The sequence below is a fragment of the Colletes latitarsis genome, chromosome 10 (genome assembly GCF_051014445.1).
Source record: "Colletes latitarsis isolate SP2378_abdomen chromosome 10, iyColLati1, whole genome shotgun sequence".
NCBI classification, from domain to species: Eukaryota; Metazoa; Arthropoda; class Insecta; order Hymenoptera; family Colletidae; genus Colletes; species Colletes latitarsis.
In genome coordinates, this window is record NC_135143.1 from 13,199,892 (window position 1) to 13,215,841 (window position 15,950).

The 15,950-nt window shown below is 43.3% G+C and overlaps 1 protein-coding gene across 6 annotated transcripts in view; it reads left to right on the plus strand.

Moving 5' to 3' along the window:
• Doa (CDC like kinase darkener of apricot) overlaps positions 1 to 15,950 on the plus strand; it is a 43,890-nt gene that overhangs the window by 26,132 nt on the left and 1,808 nt on the right. For 2 of the 6 annotated variants that reach the window (XM_076775758.1, XM_076775759.1), the window contains exons 4-10: positions 10,815 to 10,893; positions 13,180 to 13,246; positions 14,627 to 14,740; positions 14,833 to 14,923; positions 14,990 to 15,160; positions 15,391 to 15,535; positions 15,612 to 15,862. In XM_076775758.1, coding sequence (XP_076631873.1) covers positions 10,815 to 10,893; positions 13,180 to 13,246; positions 14,627 to 14,740; positions 14,833 to 14,923; positions 14,990 to 15,160; positions 15,391 to 15,535; positions 15,612 to 15,862 — 918 coding nt within the window. Of the gene's footprint in view, positions 1 to 2,506; positions 8,223 to 10,814; positions 10,894 to 13,179; positions 13,247 to 14,626; positions 14,741 to 14,832; positions 15,161 to 15,390; positions 15,536 to 15,611; positions 15,863 to 15,950 lie in introns of those variants that run through there. The other 4 variants (XM_076775754.1, XM_076775756.1, XM_076775757.1 and 1 more) reach the window with 4 other exon arrangements.

Below are 15,950 nucleotides of genomic sequence, written 5' to 3' on the forward strand. Positions count from 1 at the left end.
CCGAAACCGATGGACTTGCCGCGTCCAGGATCTACGAATCGACTCTCTTCACGGATAAAGTGCACAAGAATAGAATGTAAGGATTCGGAAGATCGGGGAAGAGAACGTTTTCGTTTTAACAGTGTTCGCTCAAGGTAACTCTCGGGACGTCGTTGTTCCGCTGAAAATCATAGCGCGTTGCGTCCCAGCTTCGTGGATCTGGTGACCCAGAATCGATCAGCCTGGATTTAGAAATACACGTACTGGCCGAGCTTGGCGAGATGCGGCTGCGATAAATCGTATCCTAGAACTCGAATTCGCTTCACGGAGTGGACGTAGGCACGGTCGCCCTGGATCCTGGAGGCTGTTGCGTGCGCGGCGGCGGCTTGGCCGACGGTGGACCACCTTCGGCTACGTCGTCGCCGGCCGGGCAGGAACTGAACGCCTTGCTGATGCCAGAGGACATCTTCTGGTGGCCGGGGGACGGCGTGGAACCCTGGCTACGGAAGCTCGGTGCGCCTGAACCGACCGGAGAGTTCGTCGCGAAGCTCGACGTGACGCCGGAGTCTAACGACACATCGGCTTTCGAGGTAGCATGAACGAAACAGAATGTCTTTATTAGCTCGGTGACGATGGTTCCGTGGCGCGTTAGGGGAAGTCACCGAGTCAGACCACTCCCTTATCCTTAGCGGTAAGTTTGTAGTTGTCGCGTGATTGAAACTTTCGTAGATGGCGTTATTCAACTTTTATAATAGAATTTATCAAATGCGGGTTCTATTGCGAGGTTTAAATATTATAATTATATGTCACGTATCATTTTAGTCGCGCGACGACTAAAAGCTTATTATTATTGTTACAATAACGGTGCCGTAAAAGCAAGTAATACGCCAAGTGACAGTGATCCGTGCCGCGTGAGGGGAAAGTCACCAAATCTAGTTACTCTAGTTACCTTCCCTTCTGCGCGGTACGTTTAGTTGTCGGCTGAGACGTTAGATGGCATGCTATATCGATACGATGACGTATCCTGAAAACTTTCCAAAACACGTGATCTCGACGCGATTAACTCGATAATAATGATACATATACCTAACACAAGTGTCCAGAATACAAAATCTATAGTTAATATTTATACGAATTATCAGTTCAATTATTTGTTTAGTACTTATCGTTGTATATTATGGCGTATCAAACGCGTGTGATATATTCGCATACATGTTATTTACCACTTTTGATGTCGCGTGGATCGAGTACGTTCTATTCTGAGCTTCACGTTCTCGTCATTTAATAAATTATATTGAAACAAATTTAGATATTTGAAAGCGTAAGATTCGCGCCATTGCGCGATGAGCGCAATACCATCTAGCGTTTCAGACGCGTGACCATTAGAAGTTTCCCACAAACGGCAGAAATCAATGCCATACGGTGATATACCACCACAAATTCTCGCGAATCCTTCAACTGTATCGACACCGCGGCAATTATGCTTTCTATGTATCGATAATCCCACGTTCAGCTTCAATCACATTTATGTAATCCCGGTCTTGGATACACTCGCGATTAGTCTTCCATGTATCGTAATTACAAGATAGCAGTAGTGGCCTGCAAGGTCGAGGTTTATCAATAGACACGGTTGTTCCAATAGTTGAAATTAATGAGCGATCGTATATCAATCGAAGAAGGGGTGACACCGTTGACAAAATACCGAGTTAGAATGTACCTAAGCCTGAACTTACCTTAACACGCAACTCGCCTACGCATGTACCTGTTTTTGTTGGCCCTTTGCCACACAGCAGCAACGGTGACGCGAAACCAGCGAGTAGTAAGCCAGCTAGCGAGTGCTAGTTAGCTAGGTGCTCGCCTTAACATTTAAACGCGACAAAACCGACTCATGGCGACCCGCTCGTTCCGTCTTACGAACGCACGCGTTTCACGCTTCTTGGTTATATTTGGCAGGCTCGTACGCGACCACGATAAACACACGCGAGGAGCATGTCGGGAGAATCCGTTGGGCATGCTGATCTCATATCTCGCCATCTTTTTTCTTCGTTGGATTCTGTCTCGAACTCCGTGACTTTTTAATTCTTTCAAAAACAATTTTAAGTAGGATTTAAGTTGGTCGGATTGAATAAACAATAATCTTCAAATAGTTGTAAACGTTTGAATGTACCAAGATTTTAATTGTTGACTGTTGTAATCAGTTTACTCGCTTTCTTAAACGACTGTTTGTCCAATTCGACGTTCGGAATTGTTCTGCGATGAAAAATTTAGTTTTTATTGCATTCAACAAATCGAACGTGTTACGTATGTTTGTCGTTGTTGATTTCTGTCTTAAAACTAGAATTTGATCGGCTAAATCAGTCCAACAAAGATTATATTTTGATGATGTTATCATATACATCATAATTCGAGTGCAAACGACCAGTTTCCGTTCACAGATGTCGCGATGACCAAATTCCCGTGCATTCTACGTTTTACGACATCTATAATCTTTAATCTATACTGTAAATTACAGATTCATCGTAAGATGCGATAATTCTTACGTGAGAATAATCAATTAGTCGATTCACTAATTACCAGAAAATCTTTAGACGTGACATTTCATATTCTTCTTTTCATTCGTCAAATGTTACGCGCAAGCAAAGGTCATCGGTGATTAAGCATTTATAACTGCTGTGCGATCGTACGTCGACAGTAAATTATATGAAAACAATTGCAAAAATGGAAGTGAGAAAAATAAGAGAGTTTTATATAACAGACACTGTCTCATTGAGGCCAGACTAACATTTGATGATTAAACGCTAATATTAGTAAGTATAACGTCGCTCGTGTTAATGGAACAGAAAATCGATTATTGCACCAACAAAATTTACGTACGTATGATACAGTTTTTTGAGTTTTCCTGTTTTTTATCGACACTTTGTTTGGTATAAAATGAAACAAGAAAATTGATATTAATACTTGTTGGATTCAGTAATAACTGTGTGTTCGTTTCAATTACGTTTCTTATAATTAAATTATGGATAGGAAAGATACAGTCGTTACATTTTAAGTAACATTCGAAGTAACTTATTCTAAAACTTGACAGATTATATAAAAAGAAGCGTGTTAAACAAAAGATTATGTTATACCTACCCACGTCTGGTATATTATGCAAAAGTAGCTTAAAAATTGGGGTCTCGTCCTAAGTTATTGATTTACTCTCCAGTAAGACGTGCCTGCTTAATTCGCTAGAAAGACATAACCAGCCATGTAGAATTACGTAAATCAGTTTTTACGACGCTTGTTTCATTCCACGCAAGTGTTATTTATAAAACACTCAATTATCCTATGAACCAGTGAGTAATTCTTTTGTATTTATACATAAGGTTCGCTATAACTAATCCAATACTACCTACTGTAGAGAGTAACCAAATGACAAATAAAAGACATTGTTTATTTTTATTCTCTTATATTTATGTTTGCACAACAACATATATAACTAACGTCTACTTCTGTACATTAATTTTCATTTTTTGCTTTCTTCTTATTTTCACTAAATATTGTATTTTTCAATTTATACAATTTGAGTGCAATGAACACGTATTATTATTAATATTATTATTATTATCCCTCTAAATGTAAACAACAGTTAATGCACATATAATTCGAAGTATCGTTACCGCATTTTAATTGAGTCCGTTTCTTACAAGACACGCACCGAATCCATTCTTGATCAGATTTTAAAAAAGGTTGGAAACACGTTAAACGAAAGGCGAAATACATTCGATGAAACGCGACACATAGACTAACCTTTCTCAATGCTGCTTCTAGCGTCGACGAAAGCGGAACGAAGCGTCGCGACACGCTTCTCGCGTCAAAGAGAAAAGATTCTTCCGTTATTTTTGGCGAAGCAATTAAGGATTTAACTATATAATTAACTATATATACAAAGAGAGAGAACAGAAAAAAGAGGATAGAAAAATTTGGCATATAACGATCAAGCGTGACATAAGTTCTTCAAATAGTTTGTATTTGTTTTGTTGCTAGCACGAAATCATTAATACTTGTCCATATCTTCTGGCATTTTTTCGATCCTTCATTTATCTTCATCAAAATCACACTGTCTTCAATTATATCACGATATAATGTCATTTCGAATTTTCTCCGAAGTTAGATTCGTAAATTTCTTTGTTCACGCGTTAACGATGGGAAAAACATTCGATCTTCGTGTTTATTGGTGGATGTAGCGACCATCTTGTTCGATGACCTGTCGTATGAATGACTTTTCGTGAGAATATACATAGACGTTTGGATGCAGACGGATGGATAGGGACGAATTTGTCACGCCAAGAAAATTTCGTATTTCCGTGGGCGAACGACGCGCGAACTGCGTCGCTGTTTTCTCGACGCCGCGTATTTATACTTGATACATGAATTTGTGGAAAATCGACGATATTGCCGAATCTCCGCGACCTTGACGACTTGGCTTTATTAATAGTAACGGAGTATTCGAAACCACTCAGTGGTATCTGACCATATTCTAAGCGAGCTTCCGCTTAAAATTTAGAATCGATGACGGTTCGTACGGATGCCATTCGAAGCGATCGTTCAAAAATATTTACTTGACGTTATTATTAAGGAATCGTCACGTTTGTTAATTTTAGTTTTATGTGGGCCTTGTTCTGAAAATGTACTTCCAAGCAGTTATGGTTTTCCATTTCCGCAAACAACAAGAAAGTTTTGCTACGATATCGCCGTGAACGGTAGAACGATACAAAGATAGTTTAAAAAGTTTCGTGTTGGACATTTGGTCTAGTTTAGTTGACTAACTCAAAATAATTCATATTTCATAACACTGGAGATTGCTGGAAGTTCAAAGGTATCGAGGTACTGTCTTGAAAATCATCTACACGAGCTTAATATGATTCGTAAATACGAGGTTTGAAGAATTTAGTTGACGGAGTTTAAGCTTGAAATCCTTGTCGAGGACGTCTAGAAACGAACTTTCGTGGCAGTCGACGTGTTAATGAGTGAAATTAACTTTCAAAACTTGGTCCCTCGGATTCTATCTCGAAAACTAGCGTAGTTAGAAGCAAGCGTTGCACGCAACTTTTTTATAGTTTTCGATGGAAAATAACGCGGTGCAGGCACGAGTAAAATATATAATTGATAAAAAGGTTAACCAGTTTTACTATTTTTAGTCGCAAACGTTTGGAAGTACATTTATGTTTCACTGATATTGTATGCACATTGGCAATTAATTTCAGGGTCGAATCATTTTGTTTTAAACGAAGAAAAATTCAAAGCAACATTGACCCGTGGCATCTATCAACTTGCGATGCTCTCATTCTACGCACTCCGCGACATTGGACTCTCGTTCAAATGTAATCCATAATAAAATTATTTCTGTACGTATTCCGGAAGGAAGCTTTAGAACGGATTTTTACGTTGCGTTTACATTATTAAGTTTTTTCTAGCTCATTTAAAAAGAACAATGTTTCTTGATTTTGAGATAAAACGGTCCTAAAAAGGATTATTAATATCAACGCGTACACGTACTAGAAAGTTTAATAATTATTTTTCGATAGTGTCTATATTTGTCTAGTAAAAACAAATCAATTTCCATTACACCAGCACGCACGATGAAATACTTTTGAACGGTAGTGTCCAGTGTATCTCTAAAGAGGCTAAGAAGATAAAATGAATAATTGCAGCGATTTCTTTCGGACGACAGCAGATAGTTAATCTTGTATGATTAATGTACGCGACAGTGGTTAAGTGTTATTTTCGACTGTCTTAAATTTCTTCTTTACTTACATATACACTCTTTTTTTAGAAACCGTGAGAATTTGCGTACGGAATCCCCTATTTTTGGATAGATTAAAAAGTTTCATAAATATTGGTGCAATAAAAAACCGTAGAAACATTCTGCTATTTAAACGCACAAAATTCGAATCGCGCGAAGGTCGACGGCGATAGGATCGACGTATCCCCGTTTCGCGTCACAATGTGCAGCATTGGTGGCCCACGTGTATTAGATTCGGGGTACGGTTTCGATATCGGCCCGTTCTAATTATGCGACGCGTCTCCGACAATGTTAGATCGGAATTTCATCGCGGGACGCGGACCGCCAAACTTGCTCTCGTTCGAACCGCCTGGCTCACCGACGATTTCGTAATTTCTATATGTGTCAAGGTGCGGAGAGATACGCCTCGCGAAAACGCACCAAGCATCTTCCTCTTAACGCGTGCACCGCGCGAACTGTTCGCGAAAACGCTTCCCGGATGGCGGGTTCCGTGCACTAGGAAGCGCAACGTTGCCAAGCCCCGATCCCTTAGAGCGTGCCGAACTTCATCGTTCTAACGAGGGACAAGTTTACGTAATCGGTCCCCTCCTCGTCTCTTTTTTCCCTCCGTTGTCGTTTCTTTTTCTATCTATCTGTCTATCCGTTCATCTTTCTCCGTTGCTCTTTATTTTCGTGGTTCTTCTCCGTCTCCGTCGGTTCGCATCCGATCGCGAAGTGTTCATTTCGAGAGAGGACCGAGAATCGTCGGAGCTCACCACCGCTCCTCGGTATTTTTAGTGCGACGAGAGTATTTGGCGGGGTGCACCGATTTGCTTCTTCGTGAACGGTCGACGTCGGCCGTCGTCTCCGTGACCGTCGTCGTGGTCGTGTAGTTTAGTGCCTTCGGCGGCGTCGTCCCTCTTGCGTGCGATCGACATGTACGTGCCTCCGCGGTGATGCACCTGCGAACACGGTTGTTCCTCGCGACCGGTGGACACGGCGGATAAAATCGGTGCAACGGGATCCCAGATCATCGATTCCGTTCGAAACGACACGGATGCGTCACGATCGGACCGCGAGGCAAGGTCTGGCGGGACGACCTTGAGCGGATAACTTGCTCCAAATCAATTCCAGGAAGCGACTGACTCACCAGCGAAAACAAACGGGATCGAAATCAAGCGCTTTCGATTCCGTGGAATTATTCGTCGACCTTCGAAACCATCTCTGGATCCTCCGAATCTTAATACTTCGGTTCGCCAGTTGCCAGTCTTTCGATCCTTCGAAACGTAGTGCGCGACTCATCGTGATTTCACAGTCCGCGAACGCCTTCTGATTATCGTAAGCGTTCGATCCTCGTTCTTCCCTTAAAAGTCACCGAAAGTTGGAGCGACCTTAACGCTCCTGCCAGTTGGAAGATTTCGCGTCCGTCTCGATGTTCATATTCGCGCCACGCGACAACATGTCAACGTCTCGTCAGGGCTCGACGAGCCGGCGAAGTCGTTACGCGCGGTCCTCGACGACCACCAGCGTGACGCAGATGCTCAGCGACTCCTGCTCGAGCCTCCTGCAGCGACTTACCACCCGTGTACGCGGAACGTCAGCGTTGAGCGACAACAACATGGCCAACAAGACGGCCGCCGCGAGACGTTCCCCGAACGCCAGTCAGCTGAACAGCACCAGGACCCGGCTGGAGGACAAGTACTCCACGATCCTGGACAAGTACTCGAGAAAGAAGCGTCACGATCGCGACTCCATGGATCACAGACGCACCCACGAACGGGACCATAGCTACTATCGTCGCGAAGACAGCCCGTTCGTGCGGGATGACAGGACCTTGGAACCGTCTGTGACACGCAGCATCGTGAAGAGTCCAACCAACGTGGTTCTGTCCGAGAAAGCTTACCCTTACGTGAAATCTGGCACGGTGAAGGAGTTCAAGCGCGAGAAGACTCCGGGTTACCATCGATCGGACAGACAGACTTTGCTCAATTCGGAATCCTATCGACGATACGGTAGACACAAGTCGGGACACGCGGAGACTCGTACCTTGAAAGTGAGGCCTTATAGAAACGGGAAGAGCGAGCAACTGGAGTCGAAATCGACGGCGTTGAGGCTGGCCCGACCCGCGAAGATGGAGACGGTCAAGCAGACTCCCGTCGACCCGGACAAGACGCCCACGGGCAGCGACAACGCCGTCGACGCTGCTCTCCAGGTCGCGGACGACGACGCCAACGATCCAACGATCTCCGAGAGAGCGGCGAAACGTAAAGAGATACAGAGTCTGATCTTGAAGTATGCCGCAATGGAGGAGACGTACAGCCAGCTGGCCGCCAGCGGCCAGGGTAGAATGCGACCCAGCACCATGGACATTATCGCCAGCAAGTATAGGAAAAGCAACCATCGAAACGAGCGAAAAGACGCGGCGCAGACCTCGGTCGCGAGTGTCGTTAGCGACGCGGACACGATCCAGGACGCGATTGTAAGTTGTCGAACCGCGCGTTGGCTAACCGCGGCCGCCGATTCGTGGCAGTGTTGTTTCGTTGAGCAGTTTTCCGTTGTTGCTGTTGTATTTCCCCGCCTTCTACTCACGCGTGGCTGTTTTGCGTTTACGCGTTAACCTTAACCTACCCTCCCAGGCCTGGCCACGTGCGCCTCCGCGCTTGTGGTTTTGCTGTCACGACGAAAGAGGTTCACTAACGACATGTTTGGAGGGAGAATGAAAGATCAATCATGGAAAGAATCGCAAGACGTTTTAATCAGACTTAGTAAAGAGTGTTGCACTCGTGGTACCTGGGTACGTTCTTAACGCGTTCACTGTCCGGTCTTTTAGCGGCGTATCCAAAAGCGTGGTGCTATGACCCGTATACGGGCCATGGACAGTGAACGTGTTAACCCGGAACTGATCTCTCTTTCTCCCTACAATACCTATGAAGTCCGTTTTGCAGAGGCCGCGGACCCAACGATTTAGCATACGATGCGTTTACACGAAGTGCAACGATAGTTTCGTATTCTTGACTGAAAAGTAGATCTTGACTCAACTAGTGTATTTGTGATACCAGGGATAGAAAATCATTTGAATCTACTGTACAACAACCCCAAGTATACTACAATTTTCGGTTAAACAGTCGTATTACAGTTGTATTTATCGTACGATAAATTGTTACGTCTGTGGCCCCTCTTGCGTATCTTCGACTAATGTTAAAATACCTTTGAAAACTTCAACATCCTTGTCGTGAAAGTTCGTCTTGATCACAGGAGATATTTCACGTTGGAGCTATCTTATCGAGAATCCAGTATTCATTGTTGTAATCTTAATAAGTATTACGTTGGTTTTATTGACATATTGTGGGATCAACTGTAAAACGACAGTTATTACTATTATTATTATTAAATATCTTTATTATGCATACGTGAAAGTATATATATATATATTATGCATACATGGAAGTATATAAAGATTAAATGTAATCAGAATGCGTACGTAGACAAAATTTATCCTGACACCACGGAGGTGCAAAGACTTCCGGTGGGTAGAATGACATTGATGATTGGCATTCTACCAATTAGTAGTCGTAATAGGTCAGGATAAATTTTGTGCCGGTTCGCGTACGTAATACCTCGATCGATTTGTTCTGTTTCTTTTTTACATTGGATTTATTAGATTTCCCATGCTCGAACGATTCATTATTTCAGCGAGACACGATAAGAACGTCGTGTACAATAAAAGATGAAACTAACCGAAAGAGTACCGTCGTCCTACCCTAACCCTTTTCTACCAAAAACAATTACATGAAAAGTCTGCGCGATAAACGATTGAAAATATCAGGTCGGTTCGCGTTTTGTCCTTCCATCGATAAGGTAGACTCGAAAAGTGTCGATCGATCGATCGGCACTGCCACGGTGCGACGACGCGTCACGAGGATCGATCGTCAGATCGATCATCGTGGAGTTGTCCACCAGGCACGATCACGTAAGTACTCGAAGTTTCTGTAAACGATTGATAATTAACAAAAAGTAAAGACCTCTCCGAGCGTGTTAGAAACAAATATAACGAGCACTCGAAAGAAGCTGTCCGACGATTATTTCCTTGTTTGCATTTTCCAACGATGAACTTTGATATTCTGTCGCGCGACGGTATTACATAAAACGATTTCCGTTTTCGTTGATTTCTGGAAGAAAAAGAAGTTTACATTGGTACATTGGTTCCATTCGCGATTTATGAACGTATAACATAATCTTACTGGTCTTTTGCCTGCCTAAGTGTACGCTAGAGATATCGATTATTGATCTTCGGTATTCATCGCGCGGATAAATGCATCGGGACGGCTCCTTCGAGGCGATTACGGAACCTAATTTTTAACACGAGTATAGGAAAAAAAAACGAAATCTGAACGATTAAAAAAAAAAGTAAATACAAAAAGAGGTAAAAAAAAAAAGAGTAAAAGATAAAAAAAAAAGTTCGCTTAGTGCCGATGGTAAATTCGTAACCGCAACTTTCTGACTTGGCAAACCATTTTGCCCTCTCCCCTTTCTCTCTGATTGTTGGGTTACCATCTCCGTTGTAATGGAATGGAATGGAAATGGATATGGCACACGGATTGGTCACTATGGTCGACTGGGCGCTCGGATCGGGTGATTCGATGATGACCGATGATGATGTATGCCCCTTCTTCCTCCCCATCGACACACTCATACGTTCGTCCGTGCTTACACACGTCCTCTACCGCGTGTTACACGGGTCTCCGCCCTCGCGGTGGTGGTGGTGGTGGTGGTGGATGACGGTGTGTGGCAATCGGTTGATGCGACGACCCCGTTGGATGGCGGACCCCGACCAACTCTCTACCAATGGATCACGACCCGACGACCCCTCTCTGGTGGCTACCAACGACGCGATGAATCGACAACGACCGGTTGGGGAACCGTTCTCTGGTCGGCGATCATCATGATACCGAAACACGTGGGACGACCGATCGTCGACGCAATGAACCGGACACCAAACGGTGCTCTCCACACTGATTGGGTCCTCTGTTGGCACGCGCCGCTGATACCGATTCCGCCGGCCCATACGTAGAGCCCACGACCGCTCTCCGTCGAGGACGACGAAGAGGGCCACCTTGTTTACCAATCCGGCGACATCCTGGAAAATAGATGTTCGTGAATACGTGAATACACTCATTGTAGTAGATTTAAGCAAGCCTCAGATCGATCGATCGGTCGATCGATCGGACGGTTACCTACGGTATCTGCCCATAGTCTCTCTTTGTTTCTTGTTCTCCTTCCCACGGATCATTTATTCTCTCTGTCTCGCTAGATTTAGTTCTCCTTCGTCCTTCTTTTTGTTCAGGTCTTTCAATCTGCACGCACTTGTTTTTTTGTTTCTTTGCATTTACCGTTACGATCGAGTATCCATCAGGTTTCTAGGGCATCGACAACACGTGACAGCTTTTTAGACTGTTCACACCGAATACAGAGCATCGATCCCTATCCAACCGCGTAATTTCAGTTCGGTAATCTGGACGAGAACCAGTGCTTTCTATGTTCAGTTGTTTGTACAGTTTTTTTTTACGATACACCTTAAGTTCAGTGGTATTCGATTGGCGCGAATCTCTGTCCTCGTGCTTTCTCATTAGCCTCGGACCTACTGTTTTAGTTGGGCTCCAATTGTAGCGCACAGGTATCTCAAAGGGTCGTATATGCGAACATTAAACGTGTACAACGTAACTTAATTTTGGTGACCGAACAAGACTTCCCTTTGATCAGTTAGTGACATTGGTAATTCACTTTCTATCTACGTCGAAACCGGTCATGTTCAACAATTTTTCTCCGCTAAAGTTCTTTTCGTTTTTACTCGACTCCGTAGACTTTTTGTCGTGAAAAACAATGTGCTCTGCGTCTCACACAAACTAAACGTTATTGTCTAGATCACGCACACACACGGTGTTCACATCGTTATTACCCAGTATTTTTCTCGTAGTAGAATGCTGCATAATAAATGAAACAGGAAAAAGTTTTTTTTTATATGGGATACAAACGTAAAAAGATGCAATTAATTTTGAAATTCAAAGGTGACCTCCTTTCTAATGGAAAGTTGAAGAGTGTACTTCATGGAAGTAGTTATCGAGGCATAACAATGTTTCAAGATCATATAGGGACGCGATGTAAGTTGTAAAAATGATTTTCGTTATAAGATTTATAAACGAATTTGTGCAACCGAGTTGGAAATTGGTTTTCAAACATTTTACTTTGAAATTTAAGGCCAACAGAAATTATTGAAAGCAAACTGCTTCCCCCCAATAGCTTTCCATTAAAAAGAAAACTAAAGTCACGTGTACATATGCTTCAAGTTGATTGAGAATTCCCCTAAAATTATATTCCATGTAAAAAGAAAGATAACGATATTTGCCCTCTTATTATCTTTTCGTGCGTTCTTTGTTCACAAAGAAAAAATGGCGACCAATAGTAACACAAACTCCAGTCAGACCGGACATTTGTCGCGAAACGTGTACAAGGTAAAATATCGTCAGTTTCTCGGAAACGTACTCGGCGCCTGTTCGAACTCCAATAGTAGATTCTAACCTCAAAATAGTCGTTCGGCTCGGGTCTGTTCGTTCCAGTAATAGAGAGAACGCGATAGGTTAGACACACGACTCTCAAGGGCATTAATTCGATTACGATCAGGGAAGTTGACATAATTTATTCTTCGTACTTCATGGTATTCGGTGCCACACGTGATCGTCGAAGGTGAAGCTGGACCAGAGAGACAGAGAGGCGATGGAAGGAGGAGAGATAAAGAGACACTACGCTTGCGCTATCTCCTCGATGCGTCTTCTCCGAGATGACGTGCTCCTCTCTCTTTAAATAGGCCGCGCGAGGACATTCGACATTCGCTCTCATTATCCCGATGATTTTTCCGCACAACTTAGCTAGACACCAGGCTCGACGATGTTCTTGCGCTCGAGTCCATCCTTGTTTTTGTCTCGTTCGCGAATGAACCAAGATGGCTGACCGAAACCGATCGGGGCGCCATCGGGACTGATAGTCAATGTCGTGTCCTCGGCCGCCGTTTTACGGTTAGGTGTACCTCAGCCTTTAGGAGAGCAGCAGTTCCGATCGATAACAAGCTCTATGATACCGTTTTTTTTCACTTTATCATACATCCGTTCACGACGTTATGGCGTACAAGAACGATCGGCCGAACGTCCATACCCCGGAAGTACGTCTGCATTGCTCCTCCGTCAAAAGTTTATCGTTCTTGGGTAACCAATGCACCGACGTACGGAGAGAGTACGACGTCAACGACGAGGGAAAACATTCGTGCATCACTCGGGACGTTTCACCCCGTCGGTATATTGCCTGGGAGGAGCAACGCTGACGACCTTCCGTGGACGCGAGGTCTTCGATCTAACCGGGCACTTATCTCCCTTTTTACATTGCAGATAAAGTACTGGCCACCCTAGGAGCGGGTACTTTTGGAAAAGTTGTCAAGGTTAAGGACTTGCAAATGTAAGTGGCAGCTCACGTAACTACTATGTAGGTAAACTCTACAATCTCGGGTCTGCGTTTTCTTTCTCCTGTGCCTTCTTTTCCTTTTTTTTTTCTTTTTTTCCCCATGACCGACGCACGCGTCGAGGAAAATCCTAAAGGTGCGTGGCGCGGCTCGAGTCACAGCACGGTGTCAGAAATAGCCGTGGCCGCACTGTCACAAAATGACGCGCGAGTAGTCGCAATAATAGGATGGCCTTGCACTTTGTTTTACGGACCAGGCATCCTCGACGACCGACGCGAGCGAGAGACTCGAAATCTCGCGAAATTCGCGTCGGGTTAGGCGTTGTTAAGACGGGCCGGGTTCTCCACGCACGCGCCCTCCAAAATAATGGCGTCGTTTAAGTACTCCGATCGAGTGCGAAGGTGTGTCGTACGACCCCCTGTTATTTGTGAAAAGTTATCTAAAAGTTTTCGAAAAATTGGTGAGCAACACGAGGTATATACAGATGATACATACCCGTGTTAAAATCCGTATAGTGTTTATTACATGGATACACGGATAACAATGTTGAGAAAACAAATAAACAAATAAAGTCATGAAATTAAGAGAGTAATGGCTATAGTAGCATGTGTATTGGGAATATGGTAGAAAACCTGAAACGAAAAGATAAGAAAAATAAAAATCGAGACGTTGTACAGATATTTTTGGTGGGTTCTCCAAGATGGCTAACCCTAGCTGACTACTTCTACATTAATTCATGTCTTATGAGAAAAATGAATGGTAATAGTTTTATATAAACGAGCTACGACCATAATCATATAAAACGAATTATAAATAGAAAGTTTACAAAGAAATAAAATATAAAATTCCCGTAATAGATTATAAAACTTTTAGATAATTTTCTAAGCGAAACAGAATTTATAAGTTTCCTCCAATGACAAAATTAGCGAAATGTTTTTCACATTTGCAGCTGAGAATATAATAATGGCTGCAAACAGAAGCTGTTCACAGTTGAAGAACATTAACTAGCTTCTGTTCGTCAAGAATGGATGTGCTCAAAAAACATCCTTTATAATCCAGATGGCACTATTCAAATACTACGAATATTCACAAAATATTCGAATATTTAATTACAGAAATATTGAACATCCGACTCAGCCATATTTTTCATTAAATTATGATACTTTATCGATGCTGTTTCCAACACGCATGCACGAGAAAACCCGGCCCAGTTGGTAACATGGACCCCAGGGACCCGAGAATTTCCCCCTTCGTTTATGACCGATTAGACGCAATTCTGCGTCTTGATGCGCTTCCCACGATGTGGTATATCGGACGACGATTCGGTGGGCGCAAAGAGAGCAGTTTGTCTAATAAAAGTACAATGACGTTTGCAGGGATCACGTGATGGCTCTGAAAATTATCAAGAACGTAGAGAAGTATAGGGAAGCCGCGAAGCTCGAAATAAACGCCTTAGAGAAAATTGCGACCAAGGATCCGGAAGGCCAACAGTTAGTATACGCAAGGCTGATTTTATTCTCGACGGCTGGTGAATTTTCTGTTGTTCTTTATCGATAAAACGTTGGTTTGTCTTGTATTGCAGCTTGTGCGTAAAGATGCTTGACTGGTTCAATTATCACGGGCACATGTGCATCGCCTTCGAAATGCTTGGACTTAGCGTATTCGATTTCCTGGTGCGTATACTTCACACGCGAGATGAGACGACGTCGGTCAGTAACGTTACCGTTTCGTGTTCGCAGAGGGACAACCATTACCAGCCCTATCCGTTGGAGCACGTTAGGCACATCGGATATCAGCTTTGCTACGCCGTAAAATTTCTGCACGATAACAAACTCACGCACACCGATCTGAAACCGGAAAATATATTGTTCGTAGACTCTGATTACGAGAAAGTATATAATAACAAAAAGGTGAGGAATCTGTTTATTGTTTGTACACAGGGATGGGCACACTCGAATAACTTTATAATCGAAGTACGTTTAAAATGCTGAACACATCAATCGAATGCTTAAAACAAGCAATTCTTCGAATACTTTTTGAAATTCGTTTTGCCCATTCCTGAGCTAAACGTAGAGCGATATATATTTACCGGGTTCGAGTAACACAACCGGTGGGGCATCATGGTCTAAGTATTCAAAAGAAGTTTCTTTTTAAGCGAAAGGAAATCAAGCGTATAAAACGAACAGACATAAGGCTGATAGATTTCGGTAGTGCCACGTTCGATCACGAACACCATAGCACGATCGTTAGCACAAGACATTATAGAGCGCCTGAAGTAATTTTAGGTAAGTGAAACCGTGTGGAGTCGCATCTGTTCATTGCAACACGCCGCACACTGACACGGCGCTTTTATTTTTGTAGAATTAGGTTGGTCCCAGCCTTGCGACGTTTGGTCGATTGGCTGCATCCTTTTCGAACTGTACCTGGGTATTACTTTATTCCAAACACACGACAACCGCGAGCACTTAGCGATGATGGAGCGTATACTTGGCACGATTCCACATCGTATGGCTCGCAAAACTAAGACCAAGTACTTCTATCACGGTAAATTGGACTGGGATGAGAAGAGCTCAGCCGGCAGATTCGTTCGAGATAATTGTAAACCTTTACACGTGAGTGATCGTTGTGATATTTCATGATTATAATTAATATTATTGAGATGGGTCAAGGTTCAAATCTCTAGTTTTACATACAATTGTT